General features: G+C 39.7%; 1 protein-coding gene and 1 long non-coding RNA gene across 2 annotated transcripts; one reads left to right on the forward strand and one right to left on the reverse strand.

The window, feature by feature from the left end:
- Positions 1-1,394: 1,394 nt before the first annotated feature.
- LOC117638591 (disease resistance protein RUN1-like) lies at positions 1,395-6,135 on the reverse strand. Its single transcript, XM_034373695.1, has 6 exons — positions 5,456-6,135; positions 4,212-5,358; positions 4,034-4,084; positions 3,805-4,002; positions 2,439-3,703; positions 1,395-2,321 (listed from the first exon to the last, which is right to left on the reverse strand). The coding sequence occupies exons 1-6, from the start codon at positions 5,947-5,949 to the stop codon at positions 1,760-1,762; spliced, it is 3,717 nt and encodes a 1,238-aa protein (XP_034229586.1). The 5' UTR covers positions 5,950-6,135; the 3' UTR covers positions 1,395-1,759.
- Positions 6,136-8,142: 2,007 nt separating this feature from the next.
- LOC117638218 lies at positions 8,143-10,724 on the forward strand. The gene is made up of 2 exons (XR_004587279.1): positions 8,143-9,386; positions 10,485-10,724. It is a non-coding gene; the product is annotated as an uncharacterized LOC117638218 (long non-coding RNA).
- The last annotated feature ends 1,871 nt before the right edge of the window (positions 10,725-12,595 follow it).

Genomic DNA, 12,595 nt, shown 5'->3' on the forward strand with positions numbered 1-12,595 from the left:
GAATTTGTAAAGTCCGAAATGATTATTGTTTTTTTGTTTGTTTTTTTATTTTTACGGTTCTATTTGAATGAAAAATAATAATAAAGCAAATGCTAAATTACATTTTGATCCCTTTGGTGATTTGAATTCGATTTCATTTGGACTTCTGTAATTTACTTTGTTATAATCATAATTGCAAGTATTAAGAGGGGTGGTGAGTATGTACCTTGAGTTAACGTAGTGAGCAAAAATATATCTCAAAATGAATACTGAGCATGATCAACCATACATGTTAGTAGTAAATTTGTGTAAATTTTATTGTAAGATTCACATCATGGTTACATAAAAGATTATATCTAACATAACTCATTTTGCTTAATTTAGTCTACGAAAATGTAACCTATTAAACTAGTTATATTTTTATATATAAGCTATATTCTACTTTAATTTAATTTAAATTACAGAGAGTGGGATTCGAACTCGAATGTAGGGTGAGAAGCACATCCGCTCTAACCAACTTGGCTAAGGCACACGTACGCGACTAGTTACATTTTTTGTTTAATTCATGATCTGAATACAATTGTTAATGAACTTATAAATGCTGAAAAATACTTTGAACCAAGAAGTTAACACTCCTTGATCCCTTCAATTTTTCTTTTATCATTTTTTAAATTATTTAGTAAAATTGAAATGATCAAGTACCATCATCCCTTTGCCATTGACCGTTAGGGTTTGTCGACATCCATGGGGAAGATAAGAAAGCAAGGAGGAAAGGGGATACAAATGTAAGGTGGGATGCTTTTAATTTTGGTAAAGGAGAAAACGGCCATGCCTTATTTCTTTATCGTTACAAAAATAAAACTGTAAATCACCAATCTTATAAATAGAGAAACAAAGAAAAAAAAAACTGCAAATCACATGTATCAAATAAATTCAAATATTCATAGATTTATAACGTCAAACTAGTGACGTAGTTTATAACTCATTTCATCCTCACAATTTTATTATATGTGAACTATTTGACGAATTTTGCAGCTTTTTATTTATTTATCGATATACGAGTTTCGCAGCTTAGTTGTTAATTGAGATATATAAATGGAAATTAAGTAATACTTTGGATTAAAAAAATTATTTTTATTATAAAAAAAGGGGTCGTTTTTATTGAGACAACGACTATATATATATATATATATATATATATATCTCCTAAAAGTTTGGGGCAATGTTTATTATTGCCAATATTAGTAGCACTGAATACAATTTTTATTTTCATTTATTTTTTTTTTGTCTGAAAAAAAAAAAAACAGTGAATGTTGAGCTGTCCGATTGCAGCACAATCAGACAACGGAATACATTTTTGTCCCCATAATTGGTGGGAAAAAGTGTGAAAATTACATTTAAAGTTGACCCAGAAATTCCATGATAAGCCAATCTTTCATTGACTTTGTTTTTGCACTAACTGGGAGGCCATTGCTCTTAGAAGAAAAAGGCCCCCAAACTCCAAAGCGATGTTGACCAAGAGGCCGCTGTATTTAACCTTATTATAGATCTGAGTTTCCAAAAATATCTACTCATTTATGCCCAGAGTCTCATAATATCTAGTGGAAGCACAGCAGTTGCATTTAAAAGCATCCTCAGCCAAAAAGCTTGGCGATGGAGATGGGTTAAAACAAGAAAGACATCCCTCCTCAGCCTAACAAACTCAAAAACATCCTCAGCCACAAATCTTGCAAACAGCTCAAATAAAATGAAATTATGAATTTAGGGATATCGGCTTGATCTACAAAGCCCTCTGCTTTATCATCTCAGCATCTTTGCCATACAACAGACATATCCCACACTTTTCCACCGGATTGAGTTTGGGGTCAAAAAAATCCATTACGGTGAAGTCAACATTGACCTCAGTAACAAGTTTGTAAAACGCAGTGGGGCTTTCAGCTCCCTTTACAACTTCTTCAAAGACATTATTATACCACCACACAAACACCCCATTTGAATCTTCCACAATTGGAAGGGTACTATCAGTGGGGAACAGATTATACAAATAATGGCTGACTTCATGGCTTTCACCATTACTAGTTTTGAAGTTGTACTTGCATCCAATCTCCATGCAACGTGTAGCAGCAACAACAACAAAAGATAGAGCGAAACCCAAGAAATCTGTGCTAAACCAATCACGAGGAAGCTCAATCTTTATTGAACATCCCTCACTTTTATGGCTGAACCATTTTGGAATTTCATTCCCACAAAATCTAATGGCAACGGAAGATCTCTTGCGTAAAAATCCCTGTAGCATGGATATGGAGATCATAGTTATTAAACTCGTGAAAAACAAAGAGCAACTTCTTCAACAGAAGAGAGAGAGAGAGAGAGAGAGAGAGAGAGAGAGAGAGAGAGAGACCTCAAAATAATAATTATCTGAATCATATGATGGTTGTTCAATTTTGTCATCTTTAAACTTCGACGACGCAGTTGCCATCCGCAAAATTCTGAGCTGTGCATCACCCATTATGTTGCTTCGTGCATTCTCATCCAATCTTCTGCAATCAGAAAATACATGTTTCTCATAAAGCCCTCGATAAAATATATATTCTTCCCAACCTTGTATGATTGCAGTGCTTGAACTTGACACTGTCGTCAGTGACGTGCAACCATGTGCTTGAAGACATTGCAGCAATGGGGGGAGCTCTGGTAAAGATTCAAGGCTCTTGCAATCGTTGAGGAACAGGCTAGACAGATGAGCAGCTTGTTTGATGCTTGCGGGTAAGCTCTTAATTTTGGTGCTACTCAGATCTAACTCTTGTAATGAGGTTAAACGAAAGAGGTAATCTTGGACAACCTCAAGGTACTTGGAATCACCGAGATCTAATTTTCGAAGCGCAACTAGATTTCCAATTGATGGGGGTACCTCTTTCACCATTGTACCTGATAAATTTAGAAACTCCAGATGTTTCATAGCCTCCGAGATTTCTGGGAAGTGTTGAAATTTAGAGCAACCACTGAGATCTAATTTTTGAAGCGCAACTAGATTTCCAATTGATGGGGGTACCTCTTTCACCATTGTACCTGATAAATTTAGAAACTCCAGATGTTTCATAGCCTCCGAGATTTCTGGGAAGTGTTGAAATTTAGAGCAACCACTGAGATCAAGGCTCTCCAGAGATTTCAACTTCCAAATGTTCGTTGGAAGACTCACAAGGCTTTTGCAATTGATCAGTTTAATTGCAGTGAGACCAACAACAGATTCTATTGATGTATTCCTCAATTCTTTTATTGTTGTACCACTCAGCTCTAGCACTGTTGTATTCCTGGGAAGCTCCCACATCTCGCAAAGAGATTTGCAGCCCTTTAGACTAAAAGAATTCGAGAGTTTCAGCTTACAACTGTTGCTTGGAAGACTCTTAAGGTGTCCACAATTTCTAATATCTAAGTGAGATATTTTTTCGTGAGACCAAACTGATGAAGGCAATTCCTCAATTCTTGTCCAAGACAAATCTAAGAATTCAAGATTGCATGGCATCTCGGGAAGATTTTTGATCTTGTAGCACCTCGAAAGGTTAAGATAAGTAAGCTTGCCAAGATGTTGAAAATACGAAGGAATTTCAACCAAACTTTCACAGCCTTCCAGATCTATATGCTCAATATTTAGACACTGAGAGAGATTTGGGACTTCAGTTAGATATCGGCAGAACTGAAGATTGACACGTTTTAAGTTCACTGGACTCTGTAACAAATTAAACAAGAATTAATAACTTATTAACTTGTAGATTATTACTTTCTAGGCCACATGTTATACAAGAACTAAAATAAACATATATAATATACCTGGTCTTCATTCCACAGTTGCACCCCAAAGTCACTGTACGGCGTATCAAGGACAAGAAGATTTTGAGCAGAAAATTTTGATGGCAAAGATTCCAAAGGATATCCCTCCCAGTAAAGATATCTAAGAGAATTGGGAAGATGAAGAGAACCACTCCAAAGATATGAATAACTAACACGTAGCCATCTGAGTTGATACATCTTTTTGAAGTTTGCATCTTTCAAGCGTGGCTTTTTCAATCTTATTCATGTCAAAGGATATGGCTTGAACATGTCCATCTCTCAGACAATCAAGAGTAAATATAAATGTGAATATAATATACCCAAAAAAAAAAAAAAAAGTTTAATCAAAATTACATTTGTAGGAATAATCTGACTTGTTTATTGTAAATGTGAATATTACTACGTACCTGGTTATTTGTCAACGCTTTATAGACATCATCTGCATTAAACAACCTACTGCCTTGTTTTCGAGCAATTGCCCTACCCATTTCCTGCACCAAATCATGCATCTCTATCCGTTCTACTGACTGCATCTCTACTATCTGTCCTCCTGAGGATGCCTCTCCCAATTTTTTAAACCTCATATCTTGTGAAATTGATATGAGAGACCTATCAATAAGATCATTGATTCCCACTTCCCCAAAGCAATCACAACTATCTAAAATTATTTCTACATCTTTCCTCAAATAGCCTTTATGAAAACATGCTATATCAAGAAATATCTCCTTCTCATTTTTTCCTAATCCATCGTAACTTATTCTCAACACTTGATCGATTTCTTCGTTTGGAAATTGTTTCACTTTTTTCCATTGAACTTCCCACTCTTGTTTGCTCTTGCAACGACGGAATGAGGACCCCATAACTTTAAGAGCTAATGGAATGCCCTTAATATAATCCACCACCTCTCTTGACAACTCAGTGTAATCTGTTGTTGGGGACTTATTTCCAAAAGCATGCGAGTGAAAGAGCTCAAGAGCTTCATCAGAACCTAATCCCTCAACACTGTATATCTTTTCTTGGTCAACTTTTTGCTCAAGTAGGCCTTTATCTCTAGCAGTTATAATGATTCGACTTCCTTGGCAAAACCGATCATCATCACCAACAAGAACTTCTAGGTGTTCTCGAGCATTCACGTCATCAAGAACAATGAACGCCTTTGTACGCCTGAGCCTATCTTGAATATGAGGTGGAATAGACGGAGTGTTGATATTTACATCTTTATCCTTCAATAATTCACGAACAAGTGTATTTCGCAACTCATTTAGTCCATCCGTTTTTTCTGATTTCTCCCTGACATTTGCAAGAAAACAACAAACTTCAAATTTAGAGGAGTGCCTGTGAAATACAGCATCAGCGAGGGTGGTCTTGCCAATACCACCCATGCCCCAAATACCTACACAGCAAACACCTGGTGTATCCAAGCATAATAACGACTCAATTTTCTCAATTTTCCTTTGAATTCCAAACAGGCCCCTCAAATCACTTGACGATTCCCGATTCAATTTGGTCAAAACATCTTGGACAACTTCCTCAACAAAATCGGCCTCTGTCCTCCTGGCAAATATCGTTACGAAAGACAAACAATAGTATGAGTACAGTATGAATGAAATAATAAAAAGTAGAAATTGATACAAATTAGAGAGTTAGTTACCCTGTTCTGCTGGAATAAGGAAACCCAGACATATTGGCTGCTTCCTCCAAAGCAGCCCTCCAGTTGGCCACCTCATCCCTACTGCGCTTAAGTGGACGATCTTCAAGTGCACAAGTTCCCTGCTGTTTTCGTACATGTGATGGATCTATGCGATAAAAAATGGGTATAACAATCTGTCCATGGCTTTTCTTGCATCCAAGTATATGCACAAGTTCTTTCAAACACCATGTGGAAGAAGCATAGTCTTCTGAGAAAATGACTAGTGCAATTTTCGATCTCTCGATTGCTTTTAGAAGGGCAGGAGCAATTTCATCTCCTCTCTCGAGCCTGCGATCTATGTAGGTGTCAATGTTCTTCCGAAGTAAAGCCGCGTGAAGATGGCTGGTAAAAGTCTTGCGTGTGTCTTCACCTCTGAAACTAAGAAACACATCGTACTTTTCTTGAAGAGGGGGGATATCAGTATCAACAGCAGCAACAAAAGAAGTGGAGTCCATATCTGTTTCTCTGAATGCACCAGGAGCTAAAATTAAAGCAATCCGATACTTGAGATGAAAACTTGAAGAAGAAAGATAATCTGATATTTTAGGTGATGCAGTTCAGAAAGAAAGAGAAAAGAAAGCAGTTGCTTTACAAAACAATTGCTACAAAACGATCCAGGAAAAAGACAAGTCGAATAATTAGGCAAGCACTGTCGGTGGACAAAAATTCAAGCATTCATACACTGAACAATAAACTGAACAAAGGAAAGGGCACATGGGACCAATAAACTGAACAAAGGAAAGGGCACATGGGACCACCCACCCCCCTCCCCCCAACACGCTTTACGTACAAACTTTTGCTTTTGAAGATAAAAAAGCACAAACGATCAATAGAGATTAAAAGATAAAAAAGTAAAGTGAAGGAGATTTGACTAAGAACTTTCGTGCATTCAAACCAAGAAACAAAGCATCCTAATGCAAGGAAATTTCCTAATGATGTATTTCTTCTGGTCATTCCACTGTCCGCTATTGAGTATTTCTTCTGGTCATTTCACAGAGTAGACCCGAATCGGAGTTCTAACGAAGAAAATACGATCAAAATATTGCAAAGGGCAAAACGATAATTTGAAAAAGTCAGATTTTTATCTCTCTCTCTCCCTTCTCTCTCCCCATTTCTCTCTCCTCCCTCTCTCTCTCTCTCTCTCTCTCTCTCTCTCTCTCTCTCTCTCTCTCCGTCGCGAGCCAGCCGCCCCCTCCCCCCTTCAGCTTCAGCGTGCCGCCGCCACAGGGCACGGCGACCCCCGCCGTTGGTGCCGTTCGGTCCGCCTCATCGCCGCCTTCCTCCCTCGACCCCTCGCCGGCCTTGGACCGCCATGAAAAGGCCGGAAACTGGTGATTTTTCGCCGAATTTCATCCAAACTTCATCACCTTCGTTCTCTCTCAATTCTTCATCAAATCAATCGAGTGAGGTATGGTTTCTCAGCTATTTTTCATGCTCTAACTGATGGTTGGCTGAGTTTAGATCGATTTCACCTCTAGGTTGCTCGATTTTCGATTTGAAAATCGGCCGAACTTCGGCCGCCGCGATCGGCCATTTCCGGCCACTTTTTGGGGTATATCCAAGAACAAAAGTGACTCCAAATGGGGTGTTTTACCTATAATAGGAGTTTGGAGTCTTGGTTCCGAGATTTTTCAGCGAACCCTAATCGCTTTGGACACTCGGTCTGCCCGCGCGTGTGGCGGTGCGTGGGCTAGGGTGGTTGAATGACTCTGGGCAGTTTTGAGGTCCTCGTGCCGTCACGACCGCGTAGGATTTCGCGGATCTCGATTCGGAGTCCGTTTGAGCCCCGAACGGATTTTCCATATCGCGCGATCCTTGGATGCAGTGTCGTTAAATCGTTGGATCATGCTGAATTTTGGATATGTCGGTCTACGTGATTTCAGGATCGCGTAGGATCGACAGATTGCAAATCGGAGTCCCGGATATTCCGAAATCGCGAACCCTGGGTCTAGGGTTTGGATGTTAAACGATAACGCGATTTTGACTAATCCGACCGTCCGTTTCAGACCGAATTAGCGGAACATGGTTCCCTCTCTATGAGGAACCTTCAGGGAAGCCCAGATTGGCCATCGGAGATCGTGGTCCCCACGAGTCCCGGGTCGGCCGATCTGGCAGCTTATCGCTTAGCTGAGCGTCAGACCTTCCAAAACTGGTCCAAGTGTCTGAAAGGGATAATGTGGGCATAGGAGTAACTTGGGATGAGATGCACATATTTTTAGGACCCGGGGGCAGGGTGTTTAATTTAAATTCTTTTATCCAGCAGTTTGTTAATTTATTATTGTAATAACCCAAAACAAATATCCAAAAAAATTAGTATTAATTTAGTCTAGGAGAAAGACGATCTTGTCCTCCCTCTTTTAAGAGGGGGAAAAGTTGACTTTTTGACCGAGAAGGAATTTGGCAATTCCACCTACGCCGTTGCGTAGAGCACGACGAAACGAGTTCGTAGACACGGAGTAGACCCGAATCGGAGTTGTAACGAAGGAGTTATGGTCAAAAGAGTCTCAGTGGCATAAGCGTAAATATTTCGAAGTTAGATTTATAAAAATAAAATAAAATAAAAAAGGGAAGGCACGTGGTATCCAGGCACTTTCTTTTTATCTGCTTCTGCTCCTTTTCTTCGTCATTTTCCAATCACCATACCCGTTCATCATCATCATCTTTTTCTTTAGAAAACCCAATCTCGTGGATGCTATTCATTACTCTAGAAGTCCGATTTCGAAAGCTCAAATCAGAAAACTTCCTTCATCAAAGTTGTTCGTCTGCTCGAATACTATAACATATCCAAAACTGAGCATCATCAGATCAGTCTAGCTACCTCAAACCGGCTATGACATTTCTGTGGTCATCCATGGCTGGTGAGTTTCTGCAGCTCGGTTTTCAACAGTTTTATTTAATCTCCAGTGCTCGATTGACAAAACGTCCTTCTCCAAGGTTGTTCCTCAGTTTGAGAACTATAACATATCCAAAAATAGTGGCAATCCAACAAGTGTAGCTTTCTCGGCAGTGGTACAACTGAAACAAGCTTTTGTTAGTTTTCAAGTGTTGTTTGAGTTGGTTATTAGCTTCACCCAGGATTTCGAACCAATATTAAGTTGCCAGCAAGAAGTAAAATAGAATTGGAAAGCTGTTAAATTTCTTCTGGGTGTTGCTGTTGTTTGATTTTGCTGTTTTCCGTTTTGGTTGAGAGCTAAAGCGAGTGGAAAGAACCTTTGCATATTGCAGCTTGTGTTTAGTGGTGGTATTAAGTTTGCTTCGAAACTTGCAATTTGAAACTATAGCTTCTCAGAGCACCTCCCCTGCTCTTCTTGTTTGATTTGCTTTGAAGACAATCCTATTGCTCGAATGTTTTCAGTTGGTACTTGTCATCACAATTATTGCTTGTCTTGTATAAAACATCATGTGTGATATGCCCTGAGCAGGAGTTTAGTTTTGCTTTTGGTCCCGTGTGGTCTTATGTGCTGTTGTACAAATTGCTGGCTCATTATATTAATGTTCTGTTGCTTAAGCACGAAAAGTTTGGTGTAGCTGTGGGTAAGATCAAGGACATGGGATTTAATTTGGAAAATGTGAATAGGCTGAAATTATAAAGTGGAGAGCTAAGGGTGGTGTTTTTGGTAATAGTTGTTAAGCTCCCTCCCTTACAGAGGAAATTATACAAGAGATTTCTTGATGTGCATGGATTTGCTAATGACAAGGTTTACAATGAAAAGATAAGGAAGAGAAGTTTTGTTTTGGGATAAATCTCCATGCTGCTAATCGTGTAATCATAGTTGATGGTTCTTGGACTCCGTCACACGATCTTCAGGCTATATACCGTGCTTGCAGGCATCAGAGGCCAAACTGAACCCCAGGAAGGACTTTCAAGAAGTCCAGCTAGCTCGGACCAGCAGTGAGTGGACTTTGTTTTCAAATCTTATGCATGGTTTTATGGATGAAAGATTTATGCTTAACGTTTTTAATGATTTACTGAATATATTATATTCGTGGGTTGAATTTGATGTTTGTATAGCGCTTTGGCATAGTTGGATTTTGAAAGTATATTTTATAAGGATTTTGGGAAATTTTATGCATGATGTTTTAAATGGTATTTTGGATATATTATTTATTCAATTGTTGAAAGTGATATTTTTATGAGGCTTTAGAAATATATTTGGGTTTTGACATATTTGAGTATCTTGAGTATGTGTATGGATTTTGAGAATTTATATATATGTTTGGCTATGTGTGGGGTACTTGGGTTGTTGAGATGAGATTTTGGAAAGTGTTGAGTATAGAATGTCAGTTTGGAGTGCTATAAGCACTACCCTATGTACCTCCCCTAATTTGGAACTTGGATACGGATACTTGAGATACTCGGGGCATCCTTGACGGGATGTTGCTGTAGACCCTTGATTGGGTAGTCTGCGCGCGTAGGACTGGTCACAGACGTACAAGTTTTGAGGGTATCGACTGTACGTGCTGGCTGAGAGTTAGTCCCCGGTTGGACGGCTCGTTCCCTAGTTACATGGTGAATTGAGGACTCTTCATGGGGACTCTGCCATGGTGACTAGTCAAACAATCCCCCGGTTGGATTGTTTCCCCGGTACAACTAGGTGTTGGTCATATTTATATTATTATTATATTGTATATATATCTCTTATTATGTATAAATTTACATATGTATATAACTATTCATTTATTCTTATTTTTTTTTTCGGTGAGGATACTTCCTTGCCGGTCGTGCCTTTGGGTACGCTTTCGAGAGTTTGGTTTGAGACTTATAATATTTAATTGGTGGGTTGTTTAGTGTTCTATTTGGATTTCGGACTTGGCATTCCGGTATTGGTTTGGTTTTGACCCATATAAATATTTATTTGATTTTGATGATTTGAGATGCTTTCGGATTTTCTTGCTTGGTTTATTTAAACAGTGGGGTTATATTATGTTGGTTTGCACTGAACTGAACTTTATTTTTGTCCACTCACATTTTTCTGTTTTGCGCCCCCAGCCAGTAGTCGACTTAGCTCCGCAGCTGTGCCGGATCGTGTGCTCACGAGCCTTGAGCCATTGTAGGATTTCTTCATCCTGTTTTCCTTGAACTTTGTTTCTGTTGTATTTAAACTCCTTAGATATGCTCTGTTATCGCCCTTGTAGGGTTGATCTTCGAGGCCGGAGGCCTTTGTTGTAAACTGTTTAATTGCTTTAAAGCATGCTGCTGGTTGAGTACCTTAAACTGTGTTTTTGAGCAGGTTGTTTTGTTTGGGGGAATGCTCTTTTTACAGGGGAGACTCTGCCAAAATTTTTGGTAGAAAGTCTCGATTCTTAGTAAGTGGGCCCGGCATCGGGGAGATGTCGGTAACGAGACGGGATTCGCTCCGGTTTTCGGGAATTCCGGGGCGGGACCTGTCAATTATTCTTGGATAATCAGGCACCAGGAGTCCAGCTAACCCACAGGAGGGACTTTCGAAGGGTCCAGCTAGCTCGGACCAGCTGTGAGTGGACTTTTCTTCCTTAAAAGATTTTATAATTATATTTTCTATTTGATCTTGAATAAGTGTTATGGCAAGAATTTTATTGTGAAAATATCTTTATTTTTATAAAAAAAAAATTAGTCAAGCAACAGATTTGAGGTTTTTGAGCCAAAAATAGTAGTTTAGCTCAGAATTACCAAAGTACAGAGGGTATCAGGTTTTATCAGAGATAGTTGTTTTAGACCACCATGTACCCACCCTCTATTTGGTGATTACCTAGAGTTGGACTGATGTCTACGGACATCCAGTCCGATTTCAGTTTATGTCAGTGCACTTGACTTTACCTCACGAGTTTCGGGGACGCTCGAACCGTGAGTGCCAGGATTTGCGGCTCGGCAGACTTGGTGTCCCGAGACCGGGGATTATGCTCGGTGACTTCTGTGTCCCCCGATACCGCCAGATTGGTCGGATCGGCCGACGGTCCCCTTGTATCTGCTGGAAATGACTCTGAGTTGACTTGGTGTCATCGAGGACCTGCCGGCGGATCAGGCTGATCATAGTCCCCTGATTTCGCCAGTTTGCAGCTCGGGTAGCCTGTGTGGCGCCCGAGACCTGCCAGGGAATTGACGGATATTTCAGGGGTACAAACAGGTGGTAATGTTAAAGGATTTCGAGCCCTCATTTGCAGTTATGATTTTCAAATATTTTATATCAGTTTCTTTAGAGCATTTATACTCTTAAATATTTGTTTGATTATGTGAGTATATCTTTCAGAATGTTTATTCATGTTTGTTGAATATTCTATATAGAAATATAATCAAAACCACGGTTTCTATCCCTATTTAATTCAAAACAGGGGTTATTGTATTCTAACTTGTTTTTAAGAACCTTATTTTTGTCCACTCACAATTTTAACCTTGTTTTTCGCCCCCAGGCCGTAGAAGAACGAAGGAAACCACTCGGGCCATCTTCTCAGCCTCCTCTCCACCACCAAAGTGTAGGATCTCATTGTAAATTCCTTATACTTCTGTAAATTTGTATAGAAACGCTCTGATATCTCGTTGAACATGAAAAACTGAAGTTGAGATCTGTTGTTTGAGTTAGTCTGGCTGTCGGTGTGTTATTTAAGACTGTTGACAGGTGGAAGATTTTGGGTTTGGTCAAAATACAGGGGAGACTCTGCCGAATTTGCCACAGAAGTCTGAGGGAAATTTTAAAAGAAATTGAAAAAGGAAAGGGTAAAAAGGTCATTCGTGCCCGACAATCGCCAGGTGTCGGACACGCACAGGATTTGGCCCGGATTCCAAAGCGAAAATTGGGTCGGGTCCTGTCAGCGTAAACCTTTGAATTTACATTCAACGATGAGTTACTATAAATCTTTTGGACTCCTTTAGTCCAAAAGATCAGGACTATATGGTAATAATCTTCATCACTTGTTCAAAACTAGTGAAGTAAAACTGACTTTCTTAGAGCAACTCCATGAGCCCAAGGCGAAGGCGGCGAAGGGGAGATCTATCGGGGGAACTCGTTCCAGCGGTGAGCCCAAGCCCGGACTGAGAGTGGGTCCCATCAAGTCGGGCTGGTCCGAAGGCTAGTTCAGCCCTAGGTGAAGCCTGCGTGTTGTGACGTCAGTGCTTGCGTTGCACTG

This window comes from Prunus dulcis, chromosome 8, assembly GCF_902201215.1.
Source record: "Prunus dulcis chromosome 8, ALMONDv2, whole genome shotgun sequence".
NCBI classification, from domain to species: domain Eukaryota; kingdom Viridiplantae; phylum Streptophyta; class Magnoliopsida; order Rosales; family Rosaceae; genus Prunus; species Prunus dulcis.

Coding starts and splice junctions, on each gene's coding strand:
- LOC117638591 (XM_034373695.1), bottom strand. CDS start 5,949: ATGGACTCCACTTCTTTTGTTGCTGCTGTTGATACTGATATCCCCCCT. Junction 5,359..5,455: donor CCTTATTCCAGCAGAACAGG/GTAACTAACTCT, acceptor GATATTTGCCAG/GAGGACAGAGGCCGATTTTG. Junction 3,704..3,804: donor AACTGTGGAATGAAGACCAG/GTATATTATATA, acceptor AATTTGTTACAG/AGTCCAGTGAACTTAAAACG.